The sequence below is a fragment of the Cystoisospora suis genome (genome assembly GCF_002600585.1).
Source record: "Cystoisospora suis strain Wien I chromosome Unknown contig_3014, whole genome shotgun sequence".
NCBI lineage: Eukaryota > Apicomplexa > Conoidasida > Eucoccidiorida > Sarcocystidae > Cystoisospora > Cystoisospora suis.
The window spans coordinates 683-13654 of record NW_027155809.1 but is presented as its reverse complement, the minus strand read 5'-3'; the positions used below and the strand labels follow the sequence as shown (position 1 = coordinate 13654).

Here is a 12972-nt window from a genome sequence, read left to right as displayed (position 1 = left end):
GGGGGGGGGGGGAAGGAATGTTTCTTTGTGTGTGAGTGATGAAGTAACGAACAGAAGAAAGAATGAAAAGATATTCTAATTCTTTCTGTCTCTTTCTCACTATAGAAATCTCATGGAACGTGGCTGTTTGTGTTGTAGTAGTAGTAGATAGTCATTGTGAAGAGAATGTCGACAAAACATTCAGAAACGCTCAGCCGCGAAGGGAGAGATCGTCTAGGAGGAGAAGAATCAAGACGGGTGTTCTTTCTCTCTCGTTGAAACACACACATTCATTCACTATAGGGCCGCCTTTTCTACGGNNTGCGTGAGTATGAAGGTATGTATAGACGAGAGAGAGAGATCAGAAGATTCCCATAGTCGTGTGTCTTTGAATAGACGGGCGAGTGAAGTGGCTGTTTTCGCCAGTCTTTCTTTGTAGAGTTGCTGTGTACGTATCGATTAGACGGGAAGCTTCTTCATCTGCTGCTAAGGAAAGACAGAGAGAGAAGTGATCAGTCTGTCTACATATGGGAGAGAAAGGTTAGAGAAACTTTCTAGTTATATCGAGAGATACAGACTAGGTGGTTAAGATGAAATAAGAAAGGGAAGAATCAGATTTCCGCAGCTGCATCTATCGATCTATCTACCTATCTTAATCCTAGCTAGACTTGTCCTTATTTCCTTCTCCTCTCTTAATTGAGACGTCACGCACGAGAGGTTTAGATTTCTCCAAAATTCATTCTATCTATGAAAATATGAGAGACATACCGAATCTCATTCTCTCTAACCTTTTCTCGGGTGTACATACAGACACTCCGTGCACCCGGCAGCACTACTGCATGCATAAGAAGGTCATCGACGACCACTCCGTGAAGGCCAGAAAAGAAGTATCGTCTTGAGAAGCAGAAAGTCTCTTCTCTTCTTCTGCATTCTCCTAAAGAGAGCGAGTCAAGAAAGGAGAGAGAAAAGAGAAAGAAGAAAGAGATATCTGCACTCGGATGACGCATTTAGAAGAAAAAATCGATAGACAAGAAAGAAGACAAGGCGACAAAGCTCTAAAACAGCTAGAAGAGCGATGATCAGAGGAACAAGGAGAAAGAGGAGAGAAAGTGTCCGGAGCTCCTTTCCTTCTATTCCTGAAGTTATCTCTCTGTTTTCTTTTTCTGACGGAGAGAAGGAAAGCTATCCGAAATGACCCTTTCCTCTCGTATCTTTCATCGTCAGGATACATCCATGGTCATGCATGAAAGACTCGCCATGTATCCTTCTCTCTCTTTCTATCTCTGAAGCATTTCTCTTCTTCTTTTGAATGAAGAAAAGACACCCGGAAAGGTCTCAGTGATTCATCACTGTCCTCTCCGAGAGAAGACGAAGAGAGGAAAAAAAGAGCTAACGAGTGTTAATGTGAAGTAGACTAGAAGATAATAAGACTTACTTTTCTTCATCGTTCCTTTCCCATTGCTTGCATGCACTCAAGAAGAATATGATGATTTCTCTGTCTTGTCTTTGACTGCTCTTCATTCATTCTCTCCCCCTCTTTCTTCCTCTTACTCCATCTTCTTCTTCCTTGTTTTGTTTCGCGTCTTCTCTCTTGTTAATCACGATCTTCTCTTCTTCGTCTTCGCCTGGGGTGGGGAGACATCCCAGGTGTGTGAGAGAAGCGTCAAGCTAAGCAACGTGGCGTCATTCAGATTCTCTTCTTTTCATCTTCTCAAACCCCGTCCTTCTTTCTTCTTTTTTTCCTTTCTTCTTTCATATCTTTTCTTTCTTTCTTCGCCTAATTTCCGTAATTTATCCCCTTTCCTTCCCATATAGGCACCTTTTCCTCCAAGCACTGTCTTGAGTTCCTCGCTCCTCTTTTCTTTCTTCTTTTCTTCTTCCTTTGCGGTTCTCCTGTCCCTTCCTTCTTCTCTAAGTCTCTCTTTCTTCTTTCTTTCACTTCTCAAGAAAGACAAGGCGGGAAGAGTCTCTTTTTCACCGGGAGGATATCTTCTCTTCGTCAAACAACTTTCTTCTTTCGTTCCAGACTAACGTAGGGGACTTTTGTACGGAAGCTGTTTTTCTTCCTTTTTTTTCTCTTTCTTTCTTATCTCTTCTTCTCTTTCACTATTCACTTATCGTCCCTTTGTTTCTTATCTTTCTTTTTTTCCAGCCTTTTTCCTCCTTGCCCTGTTTCTCCTTTCTAATCGGATTCTTCCTTCTTTCCATCCTTGTCTCTCTCTCTCTCCTCTCCTTCCCGGAGGGAGTACTAGGAAGTTTTCTCTTCTTTCTGGCGCCCCGGGGACTTTTTTCTAATGATTTGTCTTCTCGAGACAGGAGACCAGGGAGAATGAAGAAAAGAAGAGAGAGACAGAATTGTCTCTGGTAGTTCGTTTCATCTGTCACCCTACTTGAGACATGTCTCTTTGCATCCTTAAGCTGTCTCCTCAACAAATAGAAGAAGAAGAAGAAAGGTCTCCTTCCGTCTCTATACTACAAGACCAATCCATACTACTTTTCTCTCGACTCCTTTCTTTCTTCACTCTTCCTTTCTCTTCTCTTTCTCGTTTCTTCATCTTCTTCTCGCAACCTCTTTCTGTCTCTACTCCTCTCTCCTTTCAGAATGGCGTCAATGTCTTTACGTCTTTTCTTCCCTCTCTCCCTTCTTCTTTTTTCTCTCTCTTTCCTTCTCTTCTTCCGTGTTCTTTTCTCCTCGGCAGAAGACTTTCGAAATAACTGGGCTGTAATAGTCAACACATCTCGCTATTGGTATAATTATCGCCATACAGCGAATGCTTTGTCGATCTATCACACCGTCAAACGCCTAGGGATACCGGACAGCCGTATTATTCTTATGCTCGCGGACGACCATGCATGCAGTCCTCGCAATGCCTTTCCAGGCCAGGTCTTTAATGGAGAGGCGCGCCGTCTCAATCTCTACGGAGGAAAGACAGGAGAAAGAGAAGAAGACGAGGAGAATGAAAGAAGAAGAAGTTTTTCTCGAGGAGGAAGAAGCGAAAGTGGCACCTCAGATGAAAGGGGGGAAGATGAAGATACAAGAAGAGGAGGAGAAGAAGAAGAGCAGCATCAATCCGATTTAGAGGAGGTCGAAGTGGATTACCGTGGAGACGAAGTTCAAGTAGATGCGTTTCTCCGTCTATTAGCCGGACGACATTCCCCAGATACACCAAGGGGAAAGAGATTATTAACCGATGAGAATAGCCATGTCTTGGTTTATCTTTCAGGTCATGGAGGTGAAGGTTTTCTCAAGTTTCAAGATTGGGAAGAAGTGAGCGGAGAAGATCTTGCTTCCTCGATAGCTCAAATGAAGGAACAAAGACGTTTTAAACAGCTTTTATTGATTGCAGAAACATGCCAAGGAAGCTCTCTTCTTGATGCTGTATATACACCTGACGTTCTTGGCATAGCTAGCTCAGCTATAGGGGAAAGTAGCTATTCGCATCATTCCGATTCTTCCCTAGGGGTGTCTGTGATCGATCGATGGACTTACTATACACTTCAATTCTTCGAGAAGTTCGTCAGAGATTCTTCTTCTTCTGTCACTTTCGACACCCTCATGAAATCTTACTCGAGAGAGAAACTTATGTCGACAGCTACGGTAAGAGCAGATCTTTTCAAGAAATCTCTTGAAGAAACAAAGCTCACGGAATTCTTCGCAGCGACTGGAGGGACTCTACAGAGGACGCACCAGGTCTATCCTCTCTCTTCTTCTATGAAAAGCAACGACGAAGAAAGAAGAAAAAGAAGGGGAAGAAAAACAGTAGGTCAGGATACTGAAGAGGCGGGGATAGAAGGAGGAGGAGAAGAAGAAGGGTCTATGTGTGGGAGAAGGACAAGAAGAGCAACCGAGAGGGAAGAAGGTGAGAGAGAGAGCAAGAAGAAGGTCTCTTTCTTTTCATGTTCGATTCCTTCCTATTATGCCCGACACTTTCGCCTATTCAAAGATATGGGAGAGGAACCTGAGAGAAAGAACGTACAAAGAGACAATAAGAGGAGGAGTCTTGCTTCGAAAGAGGAGGGAAAGAAGGAGAGTCCATACGTGCAAAAAGAAGAGCATCCAGATAAGAATCGATTTGGAGATGTTCTCTCATCCACTTTTTCTTTCTCTCCTCATGTAGAAGAGAATCTGCCGCCTTTTCTTCGTGATCTCTTTGTCACGCTTGAATCGTCTCTTTCTTCTTCATCTCTTCTTCTCTTTCTTCTCTCCTTAGGTCTTGCCACATCCGCTGGTGTCTCTGCGGTACTTGTCTAAACAGGAGATATCTCTTTACTGAGCTCTTCTCTCATCCCTCGTATCTCACGAAGAGTACTGCATAGATCTTTCTTATAAGAAAAGCGTATGCCGGAAGTCATCTCTGGTCGACGTATCTATCTATCCATCTATCCATCCATACATCTAGGTCTCTTTCTCTCTCTGTATGTGTGATAGCTCTCTTGGCTTTTCTTTCTTTCTTTCAGTCAGGGGAAGAGTGCTGTTTCTAATGCCTCGAATCTTTTCATCTCGTTCTTATCAACTCACTAGACGTTGTCAGGTGTATGTACACCGGAGGAAAAATCGCTCTGCATGCGAAGAAAAGGGGGCGGGACACCCCGCCGCCGAGTTTCTTTTCTTCACGGCCTTCCTCCTCATCCCCTACATCGCTATCTACTATACATACACGTATATCCATATACATATATATAGATATAGAGATATACATGTACGTATGTGCACTTATCTATAATGACTATAGCTATATAGCTATATATATATCTCGAGAAAGAGAGGTAGTGCTGCGCTGACTTCCCCCGAGCACACGTGGAGTGCTCCGGGAGGAGCTGGAAAGATGAATCCGTCTATCTATCTTTAGTCTATCCATCAATACGATCAGAGATGCAACTTTATGCATTTGTATGTGTGTCTATGTATTGTCGAGAAGCCTGTTTCTCACTCTCTCCCTCTATACATATATATGCATAGGTCCATATATGTGAAAAATAAGCCCTGTGCGTACATGTATAGAGGAAGTGTATGATGTAAGTAGTAGTCATACACACATGATATGTAGGGAAGATAGAATGCAATCTTTTGAAGGTCTAGACTGATATGTATTTCTCCTCAAGTCGGAGCAAGTGATTCCTTTGCTTTTTATGGGAGGGTGTTTACGAATTTTCTTCTCTGCTTCGGCGTCTCTCTATATTTCTGTGTGTCTAGATGTGTTTCCTTGTTCCTTCTTAATTATCTTCACTGCTATGCTTCTGACGATGATACTGATAGGATTTGTATCGCTCTTATTAAACAGCCTTTTAGGAGGGGGATCGATCCCTCGGTAACATGACGCCTTCTTCTTCTTTGGACTTGCTTGTAGGGGTCAAGTGTTTTCTTCTCTTTATCATTATTCTTTCGTGTCTCATTCCTTTCTGCTTCTCACGAGCCTTCTCTTCATTTTCTTTCTTCCTACTTATGTCAAAACAAGGGATTTGCCTGTCGTTACGTCATCGTGATCCACTGATAAAAGAAAGAAACGAGAAGAGACAGAGAGAGAGAAAACAGAGGGAGAAGTCTCTCTCTCTCTTTCTCTCTTCTCTCTCGCCTGTTGCTCGCACACACTCAAGAGATCATAACAAACGAATCTCCTCTAAGCTTTTCTGCCTTCTTGAAAAGATAGACAGAGGATTTGAGAGAGAGAGATGATACTGATGGAAGTTGTCTTGGTCCTATACTCCTAAGTGAGACAAGTTCTTTTCTTCAAATCGCTTCTCGGTTTGACACGTTAGTGAGTGCTCCGTAGACTAAGGCTGCCGTCCTTGTTTCTCTCGAAGGAAGAGCATAAATAAAGAAGACATTAAGCGTAGAGGCAACGGGCGATGACTTGAGGAGAGAGAAGAGAAGAGCATGACTGGCTGCGTGGATGACTTAGCAGGAGGAAGAAGTGGCTAGCCATTTGGAGTGAGAGTAGTAGTTGTAGTAGGATGGAGAGTAGGGGCTAGGGATAGCAGTGATGGATTCTGCGGTTCTTTAGACGTTCGTAACACACTCCTCTACATCGGCATGATTTTACTAGGTTTGCGAGTTAAACAGAAAGTCAAGTAAAACGGTAGGTAGAGAAGAGACAAGCTCCGTTTGCATCGGTCGTAGACAGGAACAACTAGAAGACGATTTCCTGTCTCTCCTGCGAAAAGTAAAGACGACTCCGGCAGCGACAGCTGCGTTGGGTTCGGTAGAGGAGGGGAGACAAGGAAGAAAAGTTCTCGCTTTTCCTTCTCTCGTTAGGTAAGTAACGAGGAAGTTGAGCGTCGAGTGGAGGGAGTGTTTGTCCGCCTTTCTGCTCAGCAGCTAGCTTGAGTAGACACAGCGTGCAGCTGCTAAACTGCGGTTCTCACCTGGAGTCACGTACAATCTGCAAGTGTTTTCTTCACTCAAAGAACCCTCCTACGGACCGACTGGCGCCGCAGCTCCCTACGCGTTACTGTAACTATGTGCTGTCTCACCTTGCTACCACTCCCTCGCAGGTTCAAGGCTAGCACCAGCACTATGATAGCCTTGAACCTGCAAGAGACATGGACAGTGCTAGCGTACACGGGATCATTCCCGGCCGCGGCGTGGGCAGTGCAGTGGGTATGTGGGGTGCTAAGCCACGAGGGGGCGTTGTGGCACGATGAGCGCAGCACAAGTCACAGAATTTACCGGGTAGCGCAGGCAGTTCAGGTTCACATTAGATGCACACACGTCAACACGTCCCCAGGGGAATCTAAAAACGGGCACTCCTTTTTTCTAGCCGTCCCTCGTTCGCGGAGGTACCCTCTCACGCCGCATAGCACACCGCTACACGGGTGTGCTGCGGGTTACCACCGCAGACGCTTCCAGACAGCTACCGCTAGTCGGCTATCCACAAGAGCAGTTTGGGTGTCTAGTGTGCTGCACAGGTTGGGTGGAACAGTAGGACAAGGAGCAAATCCTGCAAATCGAGAGATGCTTAAATCGCGATCAAAAACGAACATCAGGAGCGCACCCGGCGAAGGGAATGGAAGTGAGGTGTTATTTCGGCAGGTATGAGCCGCTCCCCGATGTTTTATGTTGGAGTTTTCGGGGCGCCGTTATCTGCAACGCTTTACGGTCATATCTCTCTCTGTCAGCGTTATTCCGCGAGCCTGCAAGTTTGAAGAAGAGTTACATCTGAGAGCTTCATGTGTTCAAGCTCTCGTGCGCGTGGATTCCAAGATGGCTCATGCCAGTTGGCTTGGGTGGCCGCTACCACGGCGCAAGAGGATGGAACGAACAAGATTACCGGTGAGAGAAGTACCCGTACCCTGTCAGAAAGAGAATAACAAAAGAGAAGAAGAAAGAGAAAGCAGGGAGCACGTCGAAGAAAAAGAAGCAAAGAATGACATCAGAGATATACCACTCCATTGAGTTTGTTGGGTTCCTTTGCCAAGTGCCTGAGATTTCCAAGAGAAGGAAGGAGATGTATGAAGATGAAAGATATGAAGGAAGAGAAAGAAAAAAATCGCACAAGACGAAAAACAAGAAGAACCAGCAGCTGCTACTACCTCCACTACATCACTCAGTGATTCTACCCTAATGGAAGAGGAAGAAGGCGAGATTACACTCATGCCATCTTCGACCGCGGTCGGGAGTGCAAGATTTCATGAACGGTTCGCCTTGAGCGGTGAAGGCACTCACCGGCAGCAGGAGAAAGGAACGCGGATCAACAATGAGAAACAAAGATGCCAGGAAGACTTCGCCGTTGTCGACACTCTGGAAAGAGAATGAGATTCTCTCCGTCCGGTCGCACCCGGAGACGATCCCTGCAACGGGGAGAAGCTCTTTGCAGGGCACAACGACAGCCATCCATGATCATGATGATGTTCTTGGCTCACCTTTCACTCAGAGAATGGCAAGCGAAAGAAGAGGAGCAAGAGTACCAGGAAAACGGAGAAAATGAGGACTTCGTAGCCGCGCGGATGACTGTTGTGAAGCCTTTACTTTTACAGATCCTTCAACAGATCGACGGATCTTTTTTGGTGAGGACATCGGTTGTGGCTTTTATTTTCATGAGCCAGAAGGATATGGTCTGTTTTCATGAGTTCTACATCTCATCATGGAGTGGGATGAGCTCCGGTGTCACTCAGAGGAGGCTTGCTCACTCGCATCAGATTCGAAAGCGAATCCTGAGAATGAAGACAATGATGAGCCGGCGAAACTCTCTGCGATTGACAGAAAAAGACCTCTTTGATGAGAATCACCGCTAGGGAGGCTCTTGTTTGACGTGCTAAGCAATCAGTGGCGCGTGTGTGTTAAAGAAGACGAAAGAAGAGAAAGTGAAGAAAAAGAGAGTGAGCGAAGATCTTTAAGAATTCGGGTCGGTCAAAAAGGCAGCAACGAACTAACAGAGCGTCGTATTCTTTTCTCCATGCTTTCATGTGTCTCATCTTGTTACCGATGAGATCTTTTTCATGAGTGTGTGTGTCTTCTTCAACGAAGCACCCCAACACTTCCGGAAAGAATGCAAAAGATAGACATTCTAATAAAAAGATCACGAAGTCCTCTCCTGCGTCTCTCACTACACTTTCTCTGTACGAGACTGCCACAAACAAGAAGATCTATCTATCTCTCTATCCATCTCGATCTCTCTCTGGCCGGTGAAAATGAAACCGCAACAAGAACCTAGAGAGAGGATATCTAGATAGATGTGCAGACACAGAGAGACAGATATGATAGTAGGGAGATAGATAATGATAAAAAATGATCCACGCCTATCTATCTATCTATCTATCTGTCTGACGATTTCTCCTCCTCTTATCATCCTTTCACTTGATAAGAAACGAAGAACACACAAAACGCTGCAGGGCCCAGGCGCGAACCGAGAAAGAAAGCTTCTCTCTCTCTTATTCGTTCAATACCAACAAGAAAGGACGCGGAGATGACAGAAGATCAGAAAGAAGAAGAAACAGCTGGATAGATAGAATGATAGATAGATAGGTATCTTCTTCATTCACACTTGTCGTGTGAAGAGAAAGAGTAAAAGAAATGCAGGAGGAGAAAGAAGAAAAAGAAAAGAAACAACAGAGCCGCCAAGCCAGGAGTTCGTCGTTGATCGAGACCACCTTCTTTCCTCCGTCATAAAACTCTTGCATCATCGTTCTCTCTCTCTCTTTAACCCTTTTTACAAGCATCTTCCTTCGTTCTTTCTTTCTTGTTCTTTCGTCATCCTTCACTCATCTCTTGTTCTCTCTTCAGCCCCTCAACATCCCTTGTCTTCTTAGCGCTGTGAAAGACCACCCGAGAAAGAATGAGAGAAACAGAATTCCAATACCAAGAACTGAAGGAGGAAAGATGGATCGACCCTTCACACAAACCTTTCTCTCTCATCTCTCTTCTCTCTATCTCCTTTACGTCCATCTGCAATTCCATCCTCCCCGCTTCTTTTCCTTTCTGTGAATGCTTCTCCACCACAACAGCTCTGGAGAAGGAGTCTTGCGCGACACACTCAGGGTTCAGTCTCTTCATACCTCCTACGATTCAGCAGCAAGTGACCAACACCTACATACATACATATGCACATATTAAGCATACGCTCTTCTCTTCTTTGCCTTCGGTATCTCCAGTAAAACGCCGATGTTCGCGCGTTCACACGATGAAAAAACTTCGTTTCTCGAAAGTAAGAAGCGTGTACACTTGACCTTCTCTTCACTACAGCGGGTGTACGTACAGCTGCTTCCCCCCGACTCCCATCCTACATACGGGGTGTTCAACTAGCTACATGGAAAAGAGACGGAGTAGCCGCACGCCGAGTCAACCTTCTTCATTTCTCGCCTCCATACAAATATGAGAGGCGATAAAATCCATACACATACAAACCAAAACATAAGAAAAGAAGAGCTTGAGGCCGATCACTGACGTCCCCTTATGAATAGGAGATCTCTTCTTTCTTCTAATCTTATAAAAACATACAGAAACTATCTTCATACAAGAAGAAGGAGGGAAGCTCTACGGTTGGCAAAACAAGATTAGCTGAGTGAGTGTTCTGCTAGAGATAAGGTGCATGCATGCATGCATGCACCTTATCTCAGCTGAGCTCTTCTCTGAGAAAAGAGCAAACAAGCCATGAAGAAAGGATGAAGAGGAAGAGGAAGGACATCGAGGAACACGTATGTCATCCAGAGACACTTGCTTCCATATCCATGAAACTTCAGAAAACCTTCGCGACCAACCTCGCATCTTAAAGAATCTCTACACCTACATAAAGATGCATGGATGTGTACAGATTCTACAGATATCTATCTGTGTTTTATACGGACATACGATATACGAAGATACATGTAGACAATACATAGAATGACTTGAAAAGAGATAGGATACTTAAGAGGAAACAATTGCTCTCCCCCTTCGATCAAGAAAGAAGCTATCTTGATCCTAACTGCTTAAGAAGAATCTACAAAGGAAAGAAAAAAGCCTGGCTCTAAGCGGGTCTTAAGTGGAGATGACTTCATGGGGCAAAGCAACCACAAGACACCTCTCATTCACATCTCCGTCTTTTTCATCGCAGAGACGTACATATAGATAGACACACTCATACAAGCACATACATATATATAGAGAGAGACAAATATATGTAGAAGCGCAACTTTATGCGCATGCACCGAGACTGGACTGTATAGCAGCCCGCCGCACGGTAGCAATGATGAAGATACAAACAGGTAGCACTACACATACGTACAGACAAAGATACCTACTAGACATATATATATATATATATATGTATATACAGATACACGCAACGTCAACATGCATGTACGCATGCGTTGTACGCACGCGGACGAGGAGGTGAGTGACCCTTTCATCTTCTTGTTCTTTCCTGGGAGAGAGAAAAAAGCGAGGGAGGCAGCATAAGAAACTTGAATAACGAAGACAAGTCTCTCTCTCTCTCTACCACAACAAGCGGAACAGCTTATCCCTTGAGAGGATTTACACGTCGTGCAGAAACGGGAGAAGAGAAGGACGAATAAACTTTCCTTCCTCGGATGGACAGAAAGATACGATAGGAGAAAAGAGCAATTGATCTTAGCTCTCCCACAACACACGACAGCAAGAAGACCAACCGAAAGACAGAGAGACACACGAACACACGAAGGAGAAAGAGGAAAAAGAAGAAGGAGGAATATGAGAAGAGTTGTTCTTCTTTCCTCTATCTTACTGGAGATGCGAGAAGATGAGAGAGGAAGAGACTAGGGAGGCGAGGAGAAGCACAAGAAGAGAAAGAAGAAGTAGAAAGGCATTGAAGAAAGAAAAGAAGCAAATGACAAAAAGATGAAGAAGAAAGAGGGGTGAAGGAAAGAGGGAAGCACGAAAACAAAATAGAGGAAATGCACCCTACATGCATGCAGAGAGAGGGAGAGAGGAGAAGGAAAGATGGCGTCTGCTGTTCTACTTCCAGGTGTACATACAGACACACACGCACTGAATGACGAGGTGAGGTAAAGAGAGAGGCGGAGATAACACAACTTGTATCAAAGAAAGAAAGAAGAAAAAGAGGCGCCTTCTCCTGTCATATTAAAAAGAAAAAGATTCATCTTTCGAAGGAAAGACTAGGATATTTGGATAGGAAGAAAGTCCCAACACCTCTCTAAAGAATGAATGAACGAGGGAACACGAGGAAGATCAAAACTCTGGGAAAAACGCTTTCTTTCTTTTTCTTTCATGTTTGGATGGGAATCATCGACCTTGTCCCATTCATCGCCATTTTCGTTAGTTAGATCGAACAGACAGGGTGTATGCAGTTTGGCACGTTAAAACACACACAGGAGACAGAGAGACAAGCGCTGCATCGTAATAGAGAGACAGACGACCCAATGATCAACATTACCCATCTTTTCTTCCTCTTCTTTCTCATTCTCCTTCCTCTTTCTTTCCCTCTTCTTTCTCTTCCTTTCTCCATCTTCTTTCTCTCTTTTACCTGTCATTCATTCATTCAGATCTCCTCTAGAAACCTCACCTCTTGAATACGAACTTCCCGGGCTTATCTCGAAACTCTCCTCTCCTCGTTATCTCTCTCTCCCACACTTCTATCTGTCTCTCCTCCGCCTATCTCCACCTCTCTTTCATCTCTCTTTCTCTGCTAATCTTTCTTTCTTTCTGACGTTTTCTCTCCGCCCACCGCAGCCCTCGTGTTTCTCTTCTGATACGATCTTAGTCTTGAAAGTCTTCATAGTTGAAGCTTGCGAGACTGATCGATTCCGCAGGGATTTTGAAGGCGGCATATTTCTGTTGCTTGACGTATTCTTCGATTTTCTCTTCCATCCATGTATAGAAATCTTTATCTTTTTCAACACGTTCTTTATAGGGCCCAGTCTCGAACTGTTGACACTGCCTAGCGATCGAGACGAACATGCCTCTTACGACCTTCTTGACAACGAAGGTAATGATCTTCATAGGCACAAATCGCATGCCGTGATGAAAGTTCCCGTACAACTCTAGAGTGGTCTGTTTCCCTTCAGAAATTGGATAGAGAAGAAAGACGAGATCTGCCGATTGGATTCTCTGGATCTTACGTTTCTCTGGGATGGGGAGACCTAAGAAGGTCTCGACGTTCTCGGGAGGAGAACGGCAAAAGATCATGACACATCCCGCTTCTTCTAAAGCATTGATCCCTGCGCAAAACATGATGGTCTCTTTCGATCCAAGTAAAGGATAGTCGTAAACCTGTCGAACTAATTGAGAGGCTTTTGTGTATTGGTATTCTCTCTCTGCTGACTTGAAGAAAGGGGCCCATGTCCCTGCTAAATCCGTCTCGTTCAGAATGGAGAGGACTTCGAACAAGCGACAAGGTAACTTCCCGCGAACTTTAATCGAAACAGAGGTGTCCTTCTCTACACGATACGCCAAGTCCAAGTACTTCCCTGTACACACACAGCAGAGAAAAGACGCAGAGACAGAGATAGAGAGAGATAGAGAAAGACAGACAGACGTAGAGAGACACAGAGATAGAGAGAGGTTGAGAGAAGGGAAGAGAA

General features: G+C 44.6%; 3 protein-coding genes across 3 annotated transcripts; 2 read left to right on the top strand and 1 right to left on the bottom strand.

Moving 5' to 3' along the window:
• Positions 1-1524: 1524 nt before the first annotated feature.
• CSUI_006031 (peptidase c13 family protein) lies at positions 1525-5470 on the top strand. Its single transcript, XM_068066196.1, has one exon. The coding sequence runs from the start codon at positions 2582-2584 to the stop codon at positions 4229-4231; it is 1650 nt and encodes a 549-aa protein (XP_067921827.1). The 5' UTR covers positions 1525-2581; the 3' UTR covers positions 4232-5470.
• A 736-nt stretch (positions 5471-6206) lies between these two features.
• Positions 6207-8494, top strand: CSUI_006030 (uncharacterized protein). The gene is made up of 2 exons (XM_068066195.1): positions 6207-6232; positions 6886-8494. The coding sequence occupies exon 2, from the start codon at positions 7687-7689 to the stop codon at positions 8209-8211; it is 525 nt and encodes a 174-aa protein (XP_067921826.1). The 5' UTR covers positions 6207-6232; positions 6886-7686; the 3' UTR covers positions 8212-8494.
• CSUI_006029 (start-2 domain protein) lies at positions 6961-12856 on the bottom strand (the record flags this gene model as incomplete). The annotated part of the gene is made up of 2 exons (XM_068066194.1): positions 6961-7269; positions 7840-12856. A coding segment is annotated over one exon (708 nt), but the record flags the coding sequence as incomplete, so codon positions are not given.
• Between the last annotated feature and the right edge of the window lie 116 nt (positions 12857-12972).